General features: G+C 36.7%; 2 protein-coding genes across 2 annotated transcripts; one reads left to right on the top strand and one right to left on the bottom strand.

Moving 5' to 3' along the window:
• Positions 1-2,857: 2,857 nt before the first annotated feature.
• On the bottom strand, positions 2,858-4,788 carry tshba (thyroid stimulating hormone subunit beta a; the record flags this gene model as incomplete). The annotated part of the gene is made up of 2 exons (XM_081380414.1): positions 2,858-3,148; positions 4,630-4,788. The coding sequence occupies 2 exons, from the start codon at positions 4,786-4,788 to the stop codon at positions 2,858-2,860; spliced, it is 450 nt and encodes a 149-aa protein (XP_081236540.1).
• Positions 4,789-9,417: 4,629 nt separating this feature from the next.
• Positions 9,418-18,803, top strand: slc5a8l (solute carrier family 5 member 8, like; the record flags this gene model as incomplete). The annotated part of the gene is made up of 15 exons (XM_081380039.1): positions 9,418-9,771; positions 10,390-10,455; positions 10,669-10,720; positions 11,775-11,842; positions 12,252-12,406; positions 12,833-12,973; positions 13,085-13,214; positions 14,267-14,355; positions 15,048-15,160; positions 16,499-16,566; positions 16,699-16,785; positions 17,045-17,235; positions 17,946-18,055; positions 18,145-18,233; positions 18,684-18,803. The coding sequence occupies 15 exons, from the start codon at positions 9,418-9,420 to the stop codon at positions 18,801-18,803; spliced, it is 1,833 nt and encodes a 610-aa protein (XP_081236165.1).
• Positions 18,804-19,149: the final 346 nt, after the last annotated feature.

The following is a 19,149-nucleotide window of genomic DNA, read 5'->3' on the forward strand; positions in this document are numbered from 1 at the left end:
GATTTAGTTCAATGACGTTTACAGAATAATAGTTGTTTGTGTTAAATAAAATATGAATAATATATAGCCTATCTATCGTCAGCATGAATAAACATAAAAACATACCATAACAAATGACAAAAACATAAACAAATGGTTGTAGGCTACATTTTGTTTTCCAGAGTAGCTGTGTAATCACAGAAACTACTCTCACAGACACTAATAAGCTAATTCTCTTGATTGCCCTGATTAACATTAGAATGCTTGTGTAAACATTGTAGAAAGGCCAACTTGCAAAAAAAGCCTTTATTTTTCACCTGAAACCCTGTTTTTATAAACTGTGTCATGAGGCAAAGTGTATACTTGTTTGGTCTAAGTAGCCTAACTGTGATTAAGAGATGTATACGCCACCCTCTTTCTAGATCATGATCAAGGCAAATACCTGGAAGTTACTAATCTAACGACACTTCTTCTCAATGAGATTAAGTGAAACTCCAGAAAGATCATGTTAATCTTTGTTTCTCTGGCTGAGGTTGAAATACAGTTATACATTAAGCAAACAGTTGTCCGATATGCTTAAAAGAACACACAATGAACTCGCAGGTGTTATATTAAAATGGCCAGGCATGCAGCTGGTGGTTATCAGTCACAGTACCAGCTTTATTTAGCTCATTGACTCATAGCATGTGATCCACGGCTATCGATCAGGGCTGCGTTTCCCAAAAGCATCGTAAGCCTAAGTAGATCAAGAACCGTTGCCAGCAATGGTCTCTACGATAAACTTGGCTCACAATGCTTTTGAAAAGTCTAATTATAAAAGTCTAAGTCTAATCTTGATCTAATTTAGATACAAAAAGCAAATGTTGTTTTATTATATTGCATGGCTGTGTTTTTCTGTCATGCTGCTCTTCTTTTTTTTTAGACTCTCTTTTTCAAACACTTTTTTTTTTTTGAGCTTCTGACTTGTTGAGACCTGAATGACATCTGAACGTTTTTAGGTCATGATAAACATCAAAGACACGACTGGAATGTATCTTATAGACTCAGAATGCAACGCTACTATAGTTCAGCAACAACAACCCCACTGAAATTCAGCCATTGGCTTCTCAACCTTTGGTTTATGTTTCAAGTCTAGCCAGTTTTAGCAGGAGGAATGTGGCAGAAAAAAATTCCACTGGACACTGAACACATGGGGAAGGTATTCTAGTCCCACCAACCCTGTAAAAGACTGCTGAGCAGCCAGATTCCACCAGCTTTATTGTTTGATGTATTATTATATCAGGGCATTGGATTATCACAACACAGACTCATGCGCTATTGTCAAGAAAGCATCTGCGCCATTCTAATTTGATTGGCCAGATTGTGACCAAGCCGACAGGAATCCTTGAATAATATAAAGGGGATCACAGTGGGATCACGTCTCTACATGTGAATGAACATTAAAGAGAGATTAGCAAGGAGAAATAATGACATAACAGCTGAAAGATGAAGAACAACTTCACATTATGCTATTGTGTAATCCTTACACACCAATATAACATATTTGGACGGGAACAAAAGGACATACTGCATTTTTACTCATAATTATAGAACATGTAGCACCTTTCATTTGTTTCAAAAGAGGAGTAGGTTATGTTTGTACTGGTTGTTAGGACACTGACTCAGAGGCAGAACATGACATATTTAATTTGTTGTCCTGTTATGACCCCCAGGCATGTAACCATGGTGTCAGTCCTTGATCCACCTCTAGGCAATTTTTTCCCAACCCTCCCCTGTAGCCCTTATTTTCTGACACGTAAAAAAAGAAAGATATATTATTGCGTGACAGCCATAAAAGAAAAACATAGTAACGGCTGGTTACAAGAACCCATAAAATACAATATGGCCTATAAAGACAGAAACAAAAGGACTAGAATGAATGCAAACTTGGGTTAACCATCCTCTGAGTTCGTAATATAAATAAACCCACAGCTTTTTGCCTCTCTAAATGTGCATTATCTAGCAATGATTGCTCATTTACTACACACAAACACACTGGCTACTTCTCGGACAATTAAAAGTCAATGACACTGTTTGGTGGTTCAATACAAAGCAGGTCTTTTAATGAAAAACACTTAGGCAACACAATGTTTTACCAAGTGACAATCTCAGAATCAGCATTCAAATGGTTCTCTAAGCAAAGCAACATCGGTTCAGCCAATGGTATATGCTTTTAAGGTGGGGCTATCTGTTTGATGACTAATGGCAGACAGGGGGAATGTTTGGCAGTCGTTTTTGTAAGAATTTTAAGAGGCAGCAACTTTGTATGAATTTGATTTATGTGATTTGAATGGAAATGTGAGGTTTTTTTTTTATTTTTAGAAAAAGTAAGCATGATGGTTCACCCCTAAACCTAAGCAGATCGTAGAAAAACGTACAAAAGAGATTGTAGAAATTCAAATGAATTAGTCAACAATTTGCCAAAACATAAAATGGTTCAAGCCACTGTCCTTACAACCAACTGTATGAATAATTCCATAATCACCCATTGTTAAACCATATACACAAGTGATAAAACGCATTTTTATGGAAGGATTTTTCCTCTAAATTGTTTATAGAGACACTGCTGATCAAACACTAAAGCATCATTAAAGTTCGCAGAAGGTCTATTATCCATAAAAGCATGAGTATTTGAACCCCATTAAAACCACACCTTTTTTTTTTACCACTTTTGGCCTCATTAAAGCCATCAGATGCTTGATATAAAATACAGCAAACATAATGAGTTAGGTAACTTAGTGACATAAGGTTTACTCAATGATTGTCTAACAAACAATTGCCCCCAGTCAACACACACACTATGTTTTAATTTCCGTTTTAGTCAAGGAATTATCAAACATTACTCGTACTGTTCCCAATATGGCTGGATGTAGTTCTCCTCGGGGTCGGGGTACAGATGACGGACAGGTTTGGAGCATTTCCTCGCAGCGCTGCTGATTTTGTGGGCACATTCATCACTGTGGGTGTTACAGGTGCTGCAGTGGCAACTAAGTGCCACTGGATAGGTGAAGTGAGCATCTGCATATGAAGGACAGCCAGGCAAGATGGCCGTCCGGTACTCGACTTCCTGATAGGTGCAGCCCCTCTGAACCAGGAAACGAGGACCCACCAACTCCTTCACATTACTGTCCTACAGGACGAATGTACGTAGAGATGCATATTTAGCCAAATTGCCACTAAATCATTTCAGAAAACATTTGAGGGAAGAGATTTCATGGAATGATGAGTGTTATCTTACTTCTGTGGCGGGGCATATTTGGAGTGTCTGCGTGAGAGCGCCCTCTGGCTTTCAGATGGAGCAGCATCTACTACTGATCACAGAGCCGTACTTCACTGACAAGCTGCGTGTAACATAATCGCAGCCTTTGCCAAATCGCCTGCGGTTTCATTTCGATTAATCGTGCAGCCCTACTTTTAGTGAATGATTCTTTGTTTTTCTTAGTGTAAAGAACATTTAAACCCTTTGAACATTTTAACATTTATGAAATCACAGCTAGAAAAAAATAAATGACTTTATATTTTACATACATTTAAGGCTAAAAATCATTTTCCAAAATCTGACCTTTGACCTTTTTTACGGTGCCGCCATTTGACTTTGTCCTATTTGGGTAAATAATTTTGGCAAATTTTCTTAAAACGTCACACACTGTATTAAAAGTAGTGGAAAGGTCTTAGTGTTTCAAAAAAACATCAAAAGGGCGTTATTAACATTCCATTGTGCTAGTATATTTCATTTGGAACTCAATGTGAAAAACTTGACACAAATTCAGATGAAACTTGGAAAGAACAGATGGACAGTAGTGAAACCATGTCTTAGTTTTTTTTTTTTTTTTTTTTTTTAAACATCAAATCTTTTACATTGTTTCTTTCTTGGAATTCCAAACCAACTGTAGCACAAGTGAAAATCAACAAGACTCTTCGTTTTCAGTGTATGACTGGATTTTGACCTGTTTAGTCATTATTTTTGGAGCATCAATGCTTGTCAGTGTAGTGAGGCCAATAGGCAGTGGCGTCTTCCCTGACCTTTAGTTGTAGTATGGATCACATATTCCAAACTGGCAAAGGATAATGTACTCAAATGCCTGACTTCCACAACAATCTATGATTTATATTCTTCATCTCTGTTATCACCCTCACTGCTTCTTCCTTTCGCCTTATTTTCTGATGCACTGCCGTCACTATCATCAATACTTTCTGGAAAAGTACAGTGTTTCCTCTCTTTCTTCATCCAAACAACATCAACCTAAAACACAGGCAAAAAGGCTAGCCTGCTAGTACTGAACAATAGTGTCATCTACATAGAAAATGCAGGTAATTAAAGACAGAAGGTTAATTTTTGGGTGAACTAACACTTTAAAAGTTCTTCGTAGAACAATAGATGTCAAAGATTATGGTCTTTGTTATTCTGTGGGACACAAAATGAAATGAAATGGAATGGAAAAATCTCGTTTGTGTTCCACAGAAGAACGAAAGTCACAGGTTTGGCATGGGTGTGAGTTATCAGATATCTTATCATTTGTTAAAATCAGCTTGTCACACTGCATGCTGGAGCGTCTCTCCTTGGATCCAGCTCTCTACAAAACCCTCCTCACTTTCTGTCCATACACTTACCCTGGAGAAACAGAAGCCCATGCAGATGCTGGTGTTGACAGCCACACAGTAATTACACTCCTGTCTCTCGATGTAAATGGTGTACTCAGTGGGGGCACACATAGGCGCTGATATCTTCATCAAAAGTCCCAGCATGCCAACCACATACAGAGGAGACATTATAGCTGGCAGGGTATCAGGATGTCTGTTAGTGGGATATGGAGAACTACAGTGAATATAATGAGAAATTTACTCTAGAAATCACAAATATAGACATAGTAAACAAGGCAACATGATTTAAAAGTCATCTTAAACTGGATTTGGCATTTATTGTGAGTGGTGATAGCACATGATTGCACAAGTTGCCATTGTGGCTTGTTGTTGTGGGTGGTTTCCAGGGTTTTGTTTTGCTGCCTTTAAGTGCAGCTGGGAAACTCTTATCTCGATGTCAGGCATTAGTTATTACGACATGTCGAAATATTTTGCAAACAATTAACCCAAATAACCACATCTGAATTCAAAATGATGAAAATTTCTATCAGTTATTTTTTTACATAGTATCACAACTAAACGTGATGCAAACTGTGAAAGTTGAGTGATTAACATCATTCGCTACACACTTGCTGACTGATCTCTATATAGATTATGCATATTTATTATCTATCTTTCAAATCAACACATTCCTTCCAACATCACAACTTTGCAACTCATATATCATCTAGAATTTTAAGTTTTCCACCCGTAAATTTCGACTATGTTCGGTCATTCGTGTGCTTAGAACTCATAATTATAATATTTCTGTCTCCACTTGAAGGGCACAGTAGGTTAAATCTAATCATGTTTTCATGGAAGCCTATTTCCACCACATAAGAAATAAAAAATCATGCTTTTGTATAATTATGACATAAAACGAAGAAATTATTTTAGATGAAAAGTCACAATTATGACATAAGTCACAATTTGGGATGAAAAGTCCAATTTTGTTAAAAAAGTGGAAATTATGACATTAAGTTTAAATTTTGAAATCAAAAAGTCATTTTTGACATTAAAAAGTCATAATTATGAGCTAAAAAGAAGAAATTATAACAAAAAGTCATAGTTATGATATAGAAAGTCATAATTTCGACCTCTTATCTCAATGAGTGTCAATGGCTTAGTCTGTCATAAATAATTATGACTTTTTTATATCATAATTTTTTATGTCATAATTTTAGTATGTCATAACTATTACTTAGCATGTCATAATTTCAGCATAGTTTGTCATAATCATATTTAAGACATTTTTAGTCATCATTTTGACTTTTCATCTCATAATTGACAGTCGACTTTTCATCTTATAAATATTTCTTATAATGTCATAATTTTGACTTTTTATGTCATAATTATGATTTTAACAAAGCAGTTTTTTTTCATATGTGGTGGAAATAGGCTTCTATGATTTCGTAGCTCCACTGACAGCGGAAAAAACGTAAAGGGTCATTCACACAGAAAGCGTTTATGCAGTAAAAATGTGAGGCGCAGCACGACTGCAGGGACGAGCACTGATGAATGGAAAATACACAGAGCTTGGAGAGCCGTTTTGAACTTGATCTACTCTTAACCTTAATTTGCAGGGGTTCTCAACTCTGGCACTCGTGGTCTTTCCTGAACTTTCCTGCAGAGTTTAGCTCCAACATCCAACTCACCTGCTGCCTGTAGCTTTCTAGTAAGCCTGAAGATCTTGATCAGCTTGTTTAGGTGTGTTTAGGGTTGGAGCAATGCATGAAATTTGACCTTGATGGCCAGAGTTGAGAACCCCTGGTCTAATGCATGTTTAGAAAAAAAGACACCATTATGGAATTCAAAAAATGCATTCCATTGCCTACTTGCCTGGAACAGCATTGTTTTGCAACGAGAAAAAATTGTCCATGATGAAAAAGAGTCAGCCAAGAGAAAGTCACTTTTTGGACTATAACTCAAAAATACATACAGAATCTCATTGCTATCTTTTCATGTGTCTTTCCTACTTTTTGGCTGCCAAACAGCAGTGTTATAGTAAATCAAAATGACCACTTACCTGGAGGATCTGGTTTAACCTGCTTGTGTTGAAAGGCTGCTGCTCTTATACAGACACAGAACCTGATCTCTCTCTGTCTCTTTCATCTCCATCATACTGTGCAGCATGCATAAAAATGACTCTTTTCTAATCAAATCACTTACATGCTGTATGGTCACTATTAAGGGCCTACTAAATATGCACAGTGTATGTCAATACCCCTAAATCTCTGTTACATTTAAATATCAATTTACTATAAGTCTAAGATGTTTCTTCTAAAATTACATGCAAAATAAACATTAAAAATAAAATAAAAATCCAAAAATAATTAAAAGCAAGCGAAAAAACAAAACAAATACATATAGACACAAAGGGCCCTATTTTAACGATCTGAAACGCAAGTATCAAACGCGAAACGCAAGTAACTTTGTGGGCGGGTCTCGGGCGCTGTTGCTGTTATACCGGCGGGATAAATGACTCTTGCGCCCGACGCAAATCTAAAATGGGTTGGTCTGAAGTAGCTTCATTACTCAGGTGTGGTTTGGGCGTAACGTGAAATAAACCAATCAGAGCGACATCTCACATTCCCTTTAAGAGCAGGCTTGCTTGTTCCATGGCGGATTGCTATTATAACGGCGGATTTGCCAGGCGCACACCAGGAGGAGTTCACAGCCGAGGAGACCAACGTTCTCTTCAGGGCCGTAAAACACAGAGAAGTGACATTGTATGGGGATGGGAGAAATCCACCCAAATAAGTTTCGGTTAAACAGGCGTATAATAATTTTGGCAAATGTGGAAGCTAGATTTATGGATGAGATAAGCAAAGTGTATGCGCGTTGTGCACACGCTACATTATGGCCAAGCATGCGCCCTTAAAATAGCATCTGAACGCGCCACTGACTTTAGACTAGGTTTTTCTGGGTCTGTGGCGGAATTGTTTTCTGGAACTGCAAAATAGCACCAGGGAACGTTTGCGCTGAACTGCCCCCGGGAGTGCAAGTTCATTCCCTAATTTACCGATGTGCGTCTGTGGAGGGAAAAGTCCGCTGTGCGTCGGGTGCAAAATAGGAATGATACATGCGTCGGTGTACAAAGTCAATTGCACTGTGTGCAAGATAGTATAAAAAGTATTTTTTATTTTAATTTTTTCTTAAATTAAATTCTTAAAATGAATATTGGTCTTAGACTTACTTAATATTAAAATCTCTGACCTTTGTTTGCAACTTTGTAGCCCAAGAGACATTGTTGAGATCTCATTTAATCTCATGAACAGACATAAGAGCCTTTTTTCCAGGAGAAAAATCTGAGAAGCAGGAGACGTCACTTAACTGAGAATCAACATCTGCTTTCGCAGTATAGGAGAAACAATTTAGATACTAGGGAGATCTCATTTGGGATTTTCCTTTCCTACACAGTAGCTTTTTGGGTCTGATCCAGTATCAATGTTGCCAATGTATGATATATAGCTTATTTGGCATAAACACATACCCTATAAATGGTCACTTTCCCACAATAATTACATGATTCATTTTACACTTTTTTGGTGTTCCTAAGATACTCAGTGTTGAAATATATCCTATGTGGGTTATGTACACAAACCAAGCTGTATTATTACAAAACATGGCAACAAATGGGCTTCATTAAGTCATCTCGCTTGGCAGATCGTCATACACCTGATCTTTAATAAAGATACACACTGTCAGTTCAGTCAATTTACCAAGCTCTCATTATATAAATCTTGCAGGCCTTATCTTGTGTTCACAATATTGAAAATGGAAAAGTAAATGCATGCACAGTTAGTGCGCAGTTCTTTCCTGAGTGACACGTATCTTCAGCACTCAAATAGGAGAAAGAATGCCATTAAAAATTGTTTTGCAGCTTGGAGAACCTATAACAGCATCACAACATCAAGATGTTTTGACAGTGTCACAGATTAACTTCCTCAACCGTCACAGCACCATTACTCATGTTGTTTTACTGGTGTGAATTGTAAGGTTCACGTTCACAGTACACCTGTGCAATTGAATGTCTATCTGAGATTTTACAGCTCTTTTGCTTGCTCATATCAACCAAGAACCCTGGTTTCATATGTGGTTAATAATTGCTTCATCTTATCGCGTGTATTGTTTCTGTCAACTGTAGCTGATTGGAAAGCTGCTCACGGTTTCTGATTTACCTGGAACCGTCGATAGATAATGATTCAACACGACTGAAAGGAAACTTTTTAAGCTAAAAACAAAAGTCTTATTTCAAGTAAACCTCAAAACAGTACCAGGAACTGAGAAGATTGACATGACCTGCTATGGGCTCACAATGAAGTGGTATGTTAGTCATATTCTGGAAGTCCTCTGATCTTGTTAAAAATGATCTTAAAAGAGCCAAGTTCTTTTTTTGGTTTATCTTGTGTACCTTATCACCTACAAGTTGACTGACTAAGCGAGGTTAAGTCAGCACAAGGCATCCTCCTGAATTCATTTTAATTTGACTAAACAGTTTCTGTAAGATTAGGGATAAAAAAACATTCACTTCCTTTTACAATGTAACTTGATATATCTTCTGGCCTTGAGGGATCATTAACCCAAGTTTTTTTGTTGCTGGTCCAAGATTGCAGAAGACTTGAATTCTTATCAGTCATTGGCACTGACTGGAGCTACTTGGTTCGTCCTCCTGTTGGCAAAAGATTCGGAAGGAATTTCCAGCAGAACATCACTTCTAACCGGCGTGACACCGGGTATATAACTTTTTAGGGTCTCTCAAAGAGCACTTTCCAAATCATGACGGGCACTGGAGGTCCAGTTGCGACGTTCTCAGTTTGGGACTATGTGGTGTTCGCCGGCTTGATCCTTTTTGCTGCGGGCATCGGTTTGTTCCAAGCCATCCGTGGACGCAAGGAGACCAGCAATGAAGAGTTTCTACTGGGTGGCCGTCAGATGACCGCAGTGCCTGTGGCTTTGTCCCTAACGGCTAGTTTCATGTCAGGGATCACTGTTATTGGCACCCCTGCAGAGGCGTACATGTACGGCACACCATTCTGGCTCTTTGTCTTCTCTTATGCCATCATGTCCATCATCAGCGCTGAAATCTTCGTGCCTCTGTTTTACCGCCTGGGCATCACCAGCACATACGAGGTAAGAGGGCGACACGGGGCACAAGGGGTTTGCATGAGGACAGAGAACAGAGACAGACTGGAAACACACTCATTTGTGCCTGTGTTTGATAAAGAATCAATAGATGGAAATGCAATGAGGACGAGAGAGAGAGAGAGAGAGAGAGAGGATTAAAAGGAAAAAGGCAATGTCAGGATAGATTATTGACAAACAGATTTATCACCTCTGACATTGTACTGGATTTGACAACTTCAGTCAGAAGTGCTTTATTGAATAATCACTGTCACTGGTCACTGTCTATATGAAAAAGACTAATTAAAATGAAATAAAAAAAGTAAAATATATCAAAATTAAAACGAAAAAATTATATATTTAGTGTTAGAATATATTCATTGAGTGTATTTCGAAAACAGCTAAACTAAAAGGGTTCGGGTGATGTGACTTGTCACAGATAAGTTAAAGTATCAGCACACAAATCTTACGATTAACCTTTAAAACAACAATGATGTTAATTTGAGAAAAACAGTATGTAATAGTTCATCGTACAATCTGACTTTTGTGTAATGATGTAAATGATATAATGTAAATTTGTTGTTTCGTTTGCTAATAATTAATTGAATTGGTCACTTGTTTTTGCAGTACTTGGAAATGCGTTTCAACAAGCTCATCCGAGTGATTGGAACCAGCATGTATATTGCTCAAACCGTAAGTTGGATTTTAGCTTCTTGCATGACTTTATACATAACCAAACATGCATCTGACGAGTGATTGTGTCATCGTGAATCACTTTGGAAAAACAATGTCTGTTGTGTATATGCATTTTCCGCGTCATAGAGTCATAAATGTTGAATATATTTAACGAATTTTAGGCAAAACAGATTTGTTCAATCATCTAATGGGTGGTGTTATCTCTCATAGGCTTTATACACAGGCATGGTTATCTATGCCCCTGCACTTGCACTTAATCAGAGTAAGTAAAGAACTATCTTTCATTTATTAATGTCAAAAACCATTTAACAAAGCCTGCTAGAAGAAATAGTAACACATGTATATTAAACCAAACAATGCTTGCACGGAAATGGGTGATACTTCAAATACAGAAACTTTTACAATTACAAAAATTATTATTTTTTATATAAAAAATATTCCCCAATACAGCAATACATTACCAACTATCATTCATTGATGAAGTAGTTTAAAGACATTTTGAGCAGTCAAAAGTGCCGCAAATTGATAAAACAGCCATAGGCCCTGTTTACACTTGGTATTAAGATGCGTTGTGGTCGAAACTCAGACGAGAGGAGACACATTCCCGTTTACACCTGGTGTTTAAATCTGTCTCTTTTGTCCACTTTCAACCACTTCTGTCCTGATTTCTTCAAATGGAGGGTCTTATGGGCGGGTAAATTTATGGGTTTTTTCATTTTTTTCGATCTAATGGACAAAATAAGCTCACACTATTTACCCAAGTTTGGTTTGAAGACGAAAACAAACCAAGCACAATGTTCTCTCACCATTCCTGATTTCTAACACACACTCACAGCGTTCGGCTGGTGTTTTGTCTATCAGAGCAAGAACTAAAACTGCTGCTCTCAGTGTTTTTCAGTCACACAATTTGCATTCATAAGTAAATTGTGTGAGCTTATTTCATCCATTAGATCAAAAGATCTGAAAAAAAAGACCATGCATTTACCCACCCATAGACACTTCCCTTTAAGAAATCAGGACAGAAGTGGTTGAAAGTGGACAAAAGAGACGGATTTAAACACCAGGTGTAAACGGGAATGTGCCTCCCTCGTCTACTTTAGATCCGATCGACCAAAACGCATCTTAATACCAGGTGTAAACAGGGCATATGAAAGCAATCTGGTCGAATGTGTTTTCTACTACTGGAAGTGGTCGAAAGTGGACAAGCTCGAAACGTTTTAGACCCTGTTTACACCTGTATTTAAACGCATCTTAATACCAGGTGTAAACAGGGCCACAAACACATTAATGTCTATAAATAAGCTTTTGTGTTGCAGTCACAGGTCTGGATCTGTGGGGAGTGCTAGTGGCGACAGGGGCTGTCTGCATCATCTACTGCACCCTGGTCAGTAACATCATTCAGTTTAATCACAATTTTACATACTGTTTGCGATTGCAGAAAAGGGCAAGAGCAGATAATGTCCCATTCACCCCTGGCTCATTTACTAGTTTTGCATTAACTTCCAATCGATACACTGGTATTTATGGTTCCATGAAGAAAAGGTTCTTTATAGTGAAGATTAGATTATCTTACTCTTTAGATTATTAAATGTTCTTTGCATAAAGAAAAAAATGGTTATTTTGAGAATTGTTTACTGGAATTGTTCATTGCTATGAAAACCACCTCTTTTTTAAAGAGAGTAACTCGAAATCACCAAAATTACTGATTTTTATATGTTGTTCTTGGTCATCAGGTGCTCATCTAAACTATGGTGCAATTTGTGCATTTTACGCGGATCTGCTTTTGTTAACAGGGAGGGCTGAAGGCAGTGATATGGACAGATGTGTTCCAGATGATCATCATGTTGGGTGGGTTTGTGGCGGTCATCGCTCGGGGGGCTGTGCTGCAGGGGGGACTCGGGAAGATCTGGAATGACAGCTACTATGGAGGACGTTTGGAAACTTTCAGGTAAAGAAATCTGGACTAGAAAACTAGATCACATACTGATTAAAAAAAATAAAAAAAATAATAATATATATATATATATATATATATATACTTTTATTCAGGTTCAAGAATGTGTTAAATTGGTCAAAAGTCAAGTCACCTTGATATAGCGCTTTATACAATACAGATTGTTTCAAAGCAGCTTTATAGTGATAACAGGAAAATAATGCATTTCGTTTGTTGTTCAGCTGAAGTCAGTTCAGTGTTGATTCAGTTCCGTTGTAAAGATAATTAATTATTAAATGAATTACTACAGTAGATAGATACTTTTTTCAAAAACATTAAAAAACTTACAGCCCCAAACTTTTGAATGGTGGTGTATTAGTTAGAAGGTAGGTGTAAAGAAAGAGACAGACAGATAGACTTACCTCTCAAATGTTTCTCCAGTTTTGATCCTGATCCTTTGAGGCGTCATAGTTTTTGGACAATCGTTGTTGGCGGCAGTCTGATGTGGGCGTCCATGTACTCAATCAACCAATCACAGGTGCAGCGCTACATTTCCTGTCGGACAGTAACACATGCCAAGCTGTGAGTATTCACTCAAGACATGATATTATTAGATTTTACTCATGCTCCTACAGCTAATACTGCATATGTTCAAAGCAAACACTGGTGTCCTGTCAATATTTGCCCACACAGATCTCTGTATGTGAATATGGTTGGTTTATGGGTCACAGTGAGTTTGGCCATGCTCTCTGGTCTCACCATGTACTCCATATATAAAGACTGTGATCCTTTCACTAATAAAGATGTAGGAGCTTCAGACCAGGTAATACAAGTGACCTCTTCATTTTTTACTCACAACAATGCTTACAATCAGAGGTGGACAGTAACAAAGTACATTTACTTGAGTACTGTACTTAAGTACACTTTTTGAGTATCTGTACTTTACTTGAGTATTATTTTTTCTGGAAACTTTTTACTTTAACTTCACTACATTTGAAAGACAAATATCGTACTTTTTACTCCACTACAATTCTGTCAAGGTCCTTGAGTAGAAAGTAACATCAGTCAGTGGATGATTTTGGTTGCAGGGGTTGCATTTTGGTTGGAAATGAAAGTCGGGTTGACGTCAGAACCCTGCATCCGATTGACATCAGAACCCGACGTCAGACTGACGTTGGATTTGATTGAAAATAAAAGTCGGGTTGACGTCAGAACACGACTGATGTTGGTTTCTGACGTCAACCCGATTTTCATTTTCAACCACAATACAACGTCTGTCCAACGTTGGAGATTAACGTCAATCTGACATTGGATTCTGACATAAACCTGATTTTCATTTTCAACGTTGGGTTTGATTTTCTAAATGCGACTTTTGTCACTTTTTTGGAGCACACTAGCTTATAGATAACAGCAAGGCTAACATATGCATACTAAAAGCCCAAAAACTTTAAATAGGGCAATATTTGAGGGAACAGCCATTTGGGTGTCCGAAACCATTGTGGACGTTATTGAGGGCACTTATTCAATCTCACATTCAATCCCACTACTGGAACTGTGTTCTAGAAATAAATTTGATATTGATATGAGGGTAGGCAGGCATAGATTCAGAGGCATACGGTACTTTAAGTATTACATAAAACAATGCAACAATAATAAAACAATGCATTGACATTTACTTTTTACTTCTGATACTTAAGTATTTTTAAAAATGAGTACTTCTGTACTTTTACTTAAGTAAAAATAGGTCTTTAAAACTTTTACTTGTAACGGAGTAATATTTGACCTGTAGTATCTATACTTTCACTAAAGTAAGGAAGTTGTGTACTTCGTCCACATCTGCTTACAATTAATCTGACCAAATAAAATGTTTTCCAGCTCCTTCCTTATCTGGTGATGGACATACTAGCTGATTTCCCAGGACTGCCGGGCTTGTTTGTGGCTGCAGCTTACAGTGGAACATTAAGGTGAACAACCAATAAATATCTGTCAGAGAAGTCCATCCTGATCATTTTGGGAAAGTTTTCTAACCTGAAACAAGGTCATTGTTAGGGGGAACAACCTAAAACCAAAACCAAAACAAACAAAAAAGTGAACTAGCCTATATATTTTATAACACTAGAATAATGACAATAATAAAAAATCATTAATATATATATATATATATATTTATATATATATACTATAAATGTTCATACTATATTGTATTCTATTTAAAACTATGCTAAATGTTAATGTGCTACATATATATATACACACACTGTATACACACAAATATTTACATGAATTATGATTTAGTATTTAAATACATTTTTACATTAACATTTAAATATATTTAAATACAATACAAATGTTCTAGTGATTATACATTTTTAATTATTGACAGTTTTTTTTCAATTATAGTTTTATCTATAATACTATACTGAACATATCATATTAATAATATTTCAATATTTTTTATTATGTTTATTTAAAGTTTAAAACATAACTTGAAATATCAGGGTGTACTTAAAATAAAAAAAATAAGGTCATTAGGATTTAGCTGAGAAAAAGCATGGGATCCTGATTTTTAAGGCTTGATGGAACACAATGTGAATCTTTTTGAGATCAGGTCACACATCAGACACCATTAGTTAGCTTTTGTGTTGTGTTTCAACAGTACGGTGTCATCGAGTATCAACGCTCTGGTGGCTGTCACAGTGGCGGACTTTTTAAAACCAGCAATGCCCTGGCTGACAGAGAGACAGCAGTCCTGGATCAACATGGGCATGAGTGAGTTTCAGTGACAGCTGTATACACTGACAACAGAGTGAAGCAGTAGTCCAGTCATTTTAAGCCAAAATGGGGGTCAACCTTGAACAAATTGCAACAGAAGCAAACTCAATTGATTTTGTATCCTTAATATGTCCTGAGTAAGGAAAAAAAAGTCCCGAAGAATCCCATTAGGGGAAAGTTTCGAAAAAGACCCAAATATATCCTATTCATACGCCTATTCATTCTTTCTCTCACGTGAATAGGGCAAAAATGTTAACCTTTAGATATCACCATGAAAATTACTGAGTTGATTACTTACATCAAGAAAAACAAACAAAAAATGTATAACAAGTTTTTAAAAATTGTTTGTTAACATGGACAAACGGTGCATAATCTAATTACGTATGTGCTAATTTGCATAAATACCACAACAGATCTAAACATTGGGTATAGCCGGGTGAAAATGTCTTGTTAAATCTTGGTGACACATAACAGTAAAATTCTTAATATTAAGGTCTGAATGGCACACATTTAGGCTACCCATGAGCATTAATACATAGAGGCAGGAAGAAGTACTTTAGAAACCAGCCTTTATTAATATTTAAGAGATGGGGTTTGGGGCTGGGTCTGTGGGACTGTGTCTGGGGGACGAGTCTGAGGGAAGAACAGGAGACAATGATAAGGAGAATGCAGAAGACAAAAGGTAAGTAAAAAAAAAAGTGAATCCCCAGGAACAGTCCCACAGACCCAGCCCCAAACCCCATCTCTGCAATAATAATTAATAAAGGCTGGTTTCTAAAGTACTTCTTCCTGCCTCTATGTATTAATGCTCATGGGTAGCCTAAATGTGTGCCATTCAGACCTTAACATTAAGTATTTTACTGTTATGTGTCACCAAGATTCAACAAGACATTTTCACCCGGCTATACCCAATGTTTAGATCTGTTGTGGTATTTATGCAAATTAGCACATACGTAATTAGATTATGCACCGTTTGTCCATGTTAACAAACAATTTAAAAAAACTTGTAATACAATTTTTGTTTGTCTTGATGTAAGTAATCAACTCAGTAATTTTCATGGTGATATCTAAAGGTTAAATGTTTTGCCCTATTCACGTGAGATAAAGAATGAATAGGCATATTAATAGGCTATATTTGGGTCTTTTTCAAAACTTTCCCCTAATGGGATTCTTGGGACTTTTTTTTCCTTACTCAGGACATATTGAGGATACAAAATCAGTTGAGTTTGCTTCTGTTGCAATTTGTTCAACCTTTTTTCATAAAATGACTGGACTACAGGGGGATGATGGATTGATGTGCATGTTGATGTGTAACGGTGGACTGTTCATCACTAGGTGTATTCTTTGGAGGTGTGTGCATTGGAATGGCTGGTATCGCATCTTTGATGGGCAATATACTGCAGGTAAATCTATTCTGTACACAAAGCAAATTTTAATGTAATACTCCAATAATGTCCCTCCACTGACTTTTTCACTGTCCCACCCTCTGCTGATAACAGACTGTAATGACATGCTGTGAATCCCTTCCTCCACAGGCAGCTCTGTCCATATTTGGTATGATCAGTGGACCTCTCTTGGGCCTTTTTTTGCTCGGCATGTTCTTCCGCTGTGCAAACTCCACTGTAAGAACTTAAATATTTCAGGTGTCACTTTTTTTAAACAAATAACCAAAATGTCTTAAATGTGCTCTAAGTAATTTTTTTCCCACAGCAAGTGGGTATTTCTATAGTATCAGTAACCAAAAATGTTTGTCATGCTACATCCACACCAATAGCTCTTGGTATAAATTTCAAGACCACTGTCATATAAACAAAAAGTACTTTTTGCACTTTTAACACTAAACTAAATTCATACAAATTAATGATGTACTGTTTCCAACAGGGAGGTTTAGTTGGTTTGATTTCCGGCCTGGTTATAACGTTATGGGTGGGAATTGGAGCTCAGTTGTATCCTCCTTTACCTGAGAAGATCCTCCGCCTTCCTTTGAGTGTGGAAGGATGCATTGCACAGGACGTGAATGAAACCACCACTATGATACCATTCAGCACAGTCCTACAAACCACAACTCCACAGTTAGTACACACACACACACACACACACACACACACACACACACACACACACACACACACACACACACACACACACACACACACACACACACACACACACACACACACACCTAATTAAAAGTTTGGAGTTAGTAAGATTTTTTATTGTTGCTGAAAGTCTCATATGGTCACCAAGGCTGCATTAATTTGATCAAAAATACAGTAAAACTGTAATACTGTGATATTTTATATCAATTTAAACTACATTTTCTTAATATGTTTTAGAATGTAATTTTCTCCTGTGATCAAAGCTGAATTTTCAGCAGCATTACTCCAGTCTTCACTCTTCAGTGTCACATGATCCTTCATAAATTATTCTAATATGCTGATTTGATGCTCAAAAAAACATTAGCATTATTACCAATGTTGAAACCAGTTGTGCTGCCTAATGTTTTTGTGGAAACCATTTTTTTTTCAGATTCTTTGATGAATAATAATAAAAAAAAACAGTATTTATTTGAAATAGAAATATTTTGTAACATTATAAACATCTTTACTACAGTATCACTCATTTGCACTAACATTTAATGCATTCTTGCTACATACTTGCTACAAGTATTAATTTCTTCATATAAAAATATTTATTTATTTCTGCTGTTGTTTAGATGAAATCTACACCGCTCACATTTCAGAAACTAACAAATACACAAATGTCTCATGCTGTCCTTAAGGCCAAGACCAGCTTTGGCAGACAACTGGTATTCTCTGTCCTACTTGTACTTCTGCCCTGTGGGCATACTGGTGACCATGATCACAGGACTAACCGTTAGTGCAATCTCAGGTAAGATGACACTTTCTCATATGCCTGTTGGTGAGGCAAACACACAAAGATTGAACTTAAACTGATTTTTATTTTATTTTCTACTTCAGGTGGCTGTAAGCAGAAGAAAGCTCGACCTGAGCTCTTTGTCAGAAAGTCAGATCTCATTTGCTTTGGCTGCAGAAACTCCGACTCAGAGGTAAGACCTTTTATTACCAGTGTGACAAACACAGTCCAGAAATATTGAGCAGGATTAAACATCATAATTTAGGGTCCGTTTACACAACACAGTTTTCAACTAAAAACTGAAAACTTTTTATGAGTTTTGGTGTTCATTTACACAACAACATTTACTGGCCTGGCAGCATAATAAAGTGTTTTTAGTTGTTTTCACGGATCCGTGTGAACAGAGATCATTTTGACAATGTTGTCGTCTGTACGCGGAATATTTACAGTTGTTAAAATATTGTAGCAATGCAAACATATATATATAATTTTTATGAAAAGTTTTAGAAATGTCTGCAGTAAATATCCATTTTTCTAGATGCTTAGCTGTTCAGTTCTGATTGTTTCATTGCTGAAGTTTTAGCAAAGCTGCTTTGCAAAATACATTTATTAAATGCATTGCATATTTTTTCTTTCTTTCTAGGTGTCAGACTTAATTGAGAAAGATCCAAACCACATCCAGGGTCTGGACAGTCCAGTTTTCTATGACAATGAAATTACACTGAAAGAGAAAGACCACAAGGAGAAGATCACAAAGTTTTAGATGTGAGATATAGATACATTGTAAATAGTAAATTATGACTGTGTTTTTGTCTGTTGAAATTGCTAAGTGATGATAATGATGATAAATTCAGTTATTTTAAACTTTCCCATAAGAGAAGGAAGAAATGAATAGCAAGCATCTATTTTTGTGCCAGTGGGCTACTTTATATTGTATATGGTCTGTCCTCATAAACTAAACATTATGCGGTTTTCATGATCAAGTTTTGAATCATTTACACAGCTATATTTAGTAAAAGGTTTTGTATTAAATCTGAATGGTTTTTAAATAAAATTTGACAAATGATTACATGTCAAACTCACTGAATATCATTCACACACACACACAC

The sequence above is a fragment of the Scardinius erythrophthalmus genome (genome assembly GCF_964197995.2).
Source record: "Scardinius erythrophthalmus genome assembly, chromosome: 12".
Taxonomy (NCBI): Eukaryota; Metazoa; Chordata; class Actinopteri; order Cypriniformes; family Leuciscidae; genus Scardinius; species Scardinius erythrophthalmus.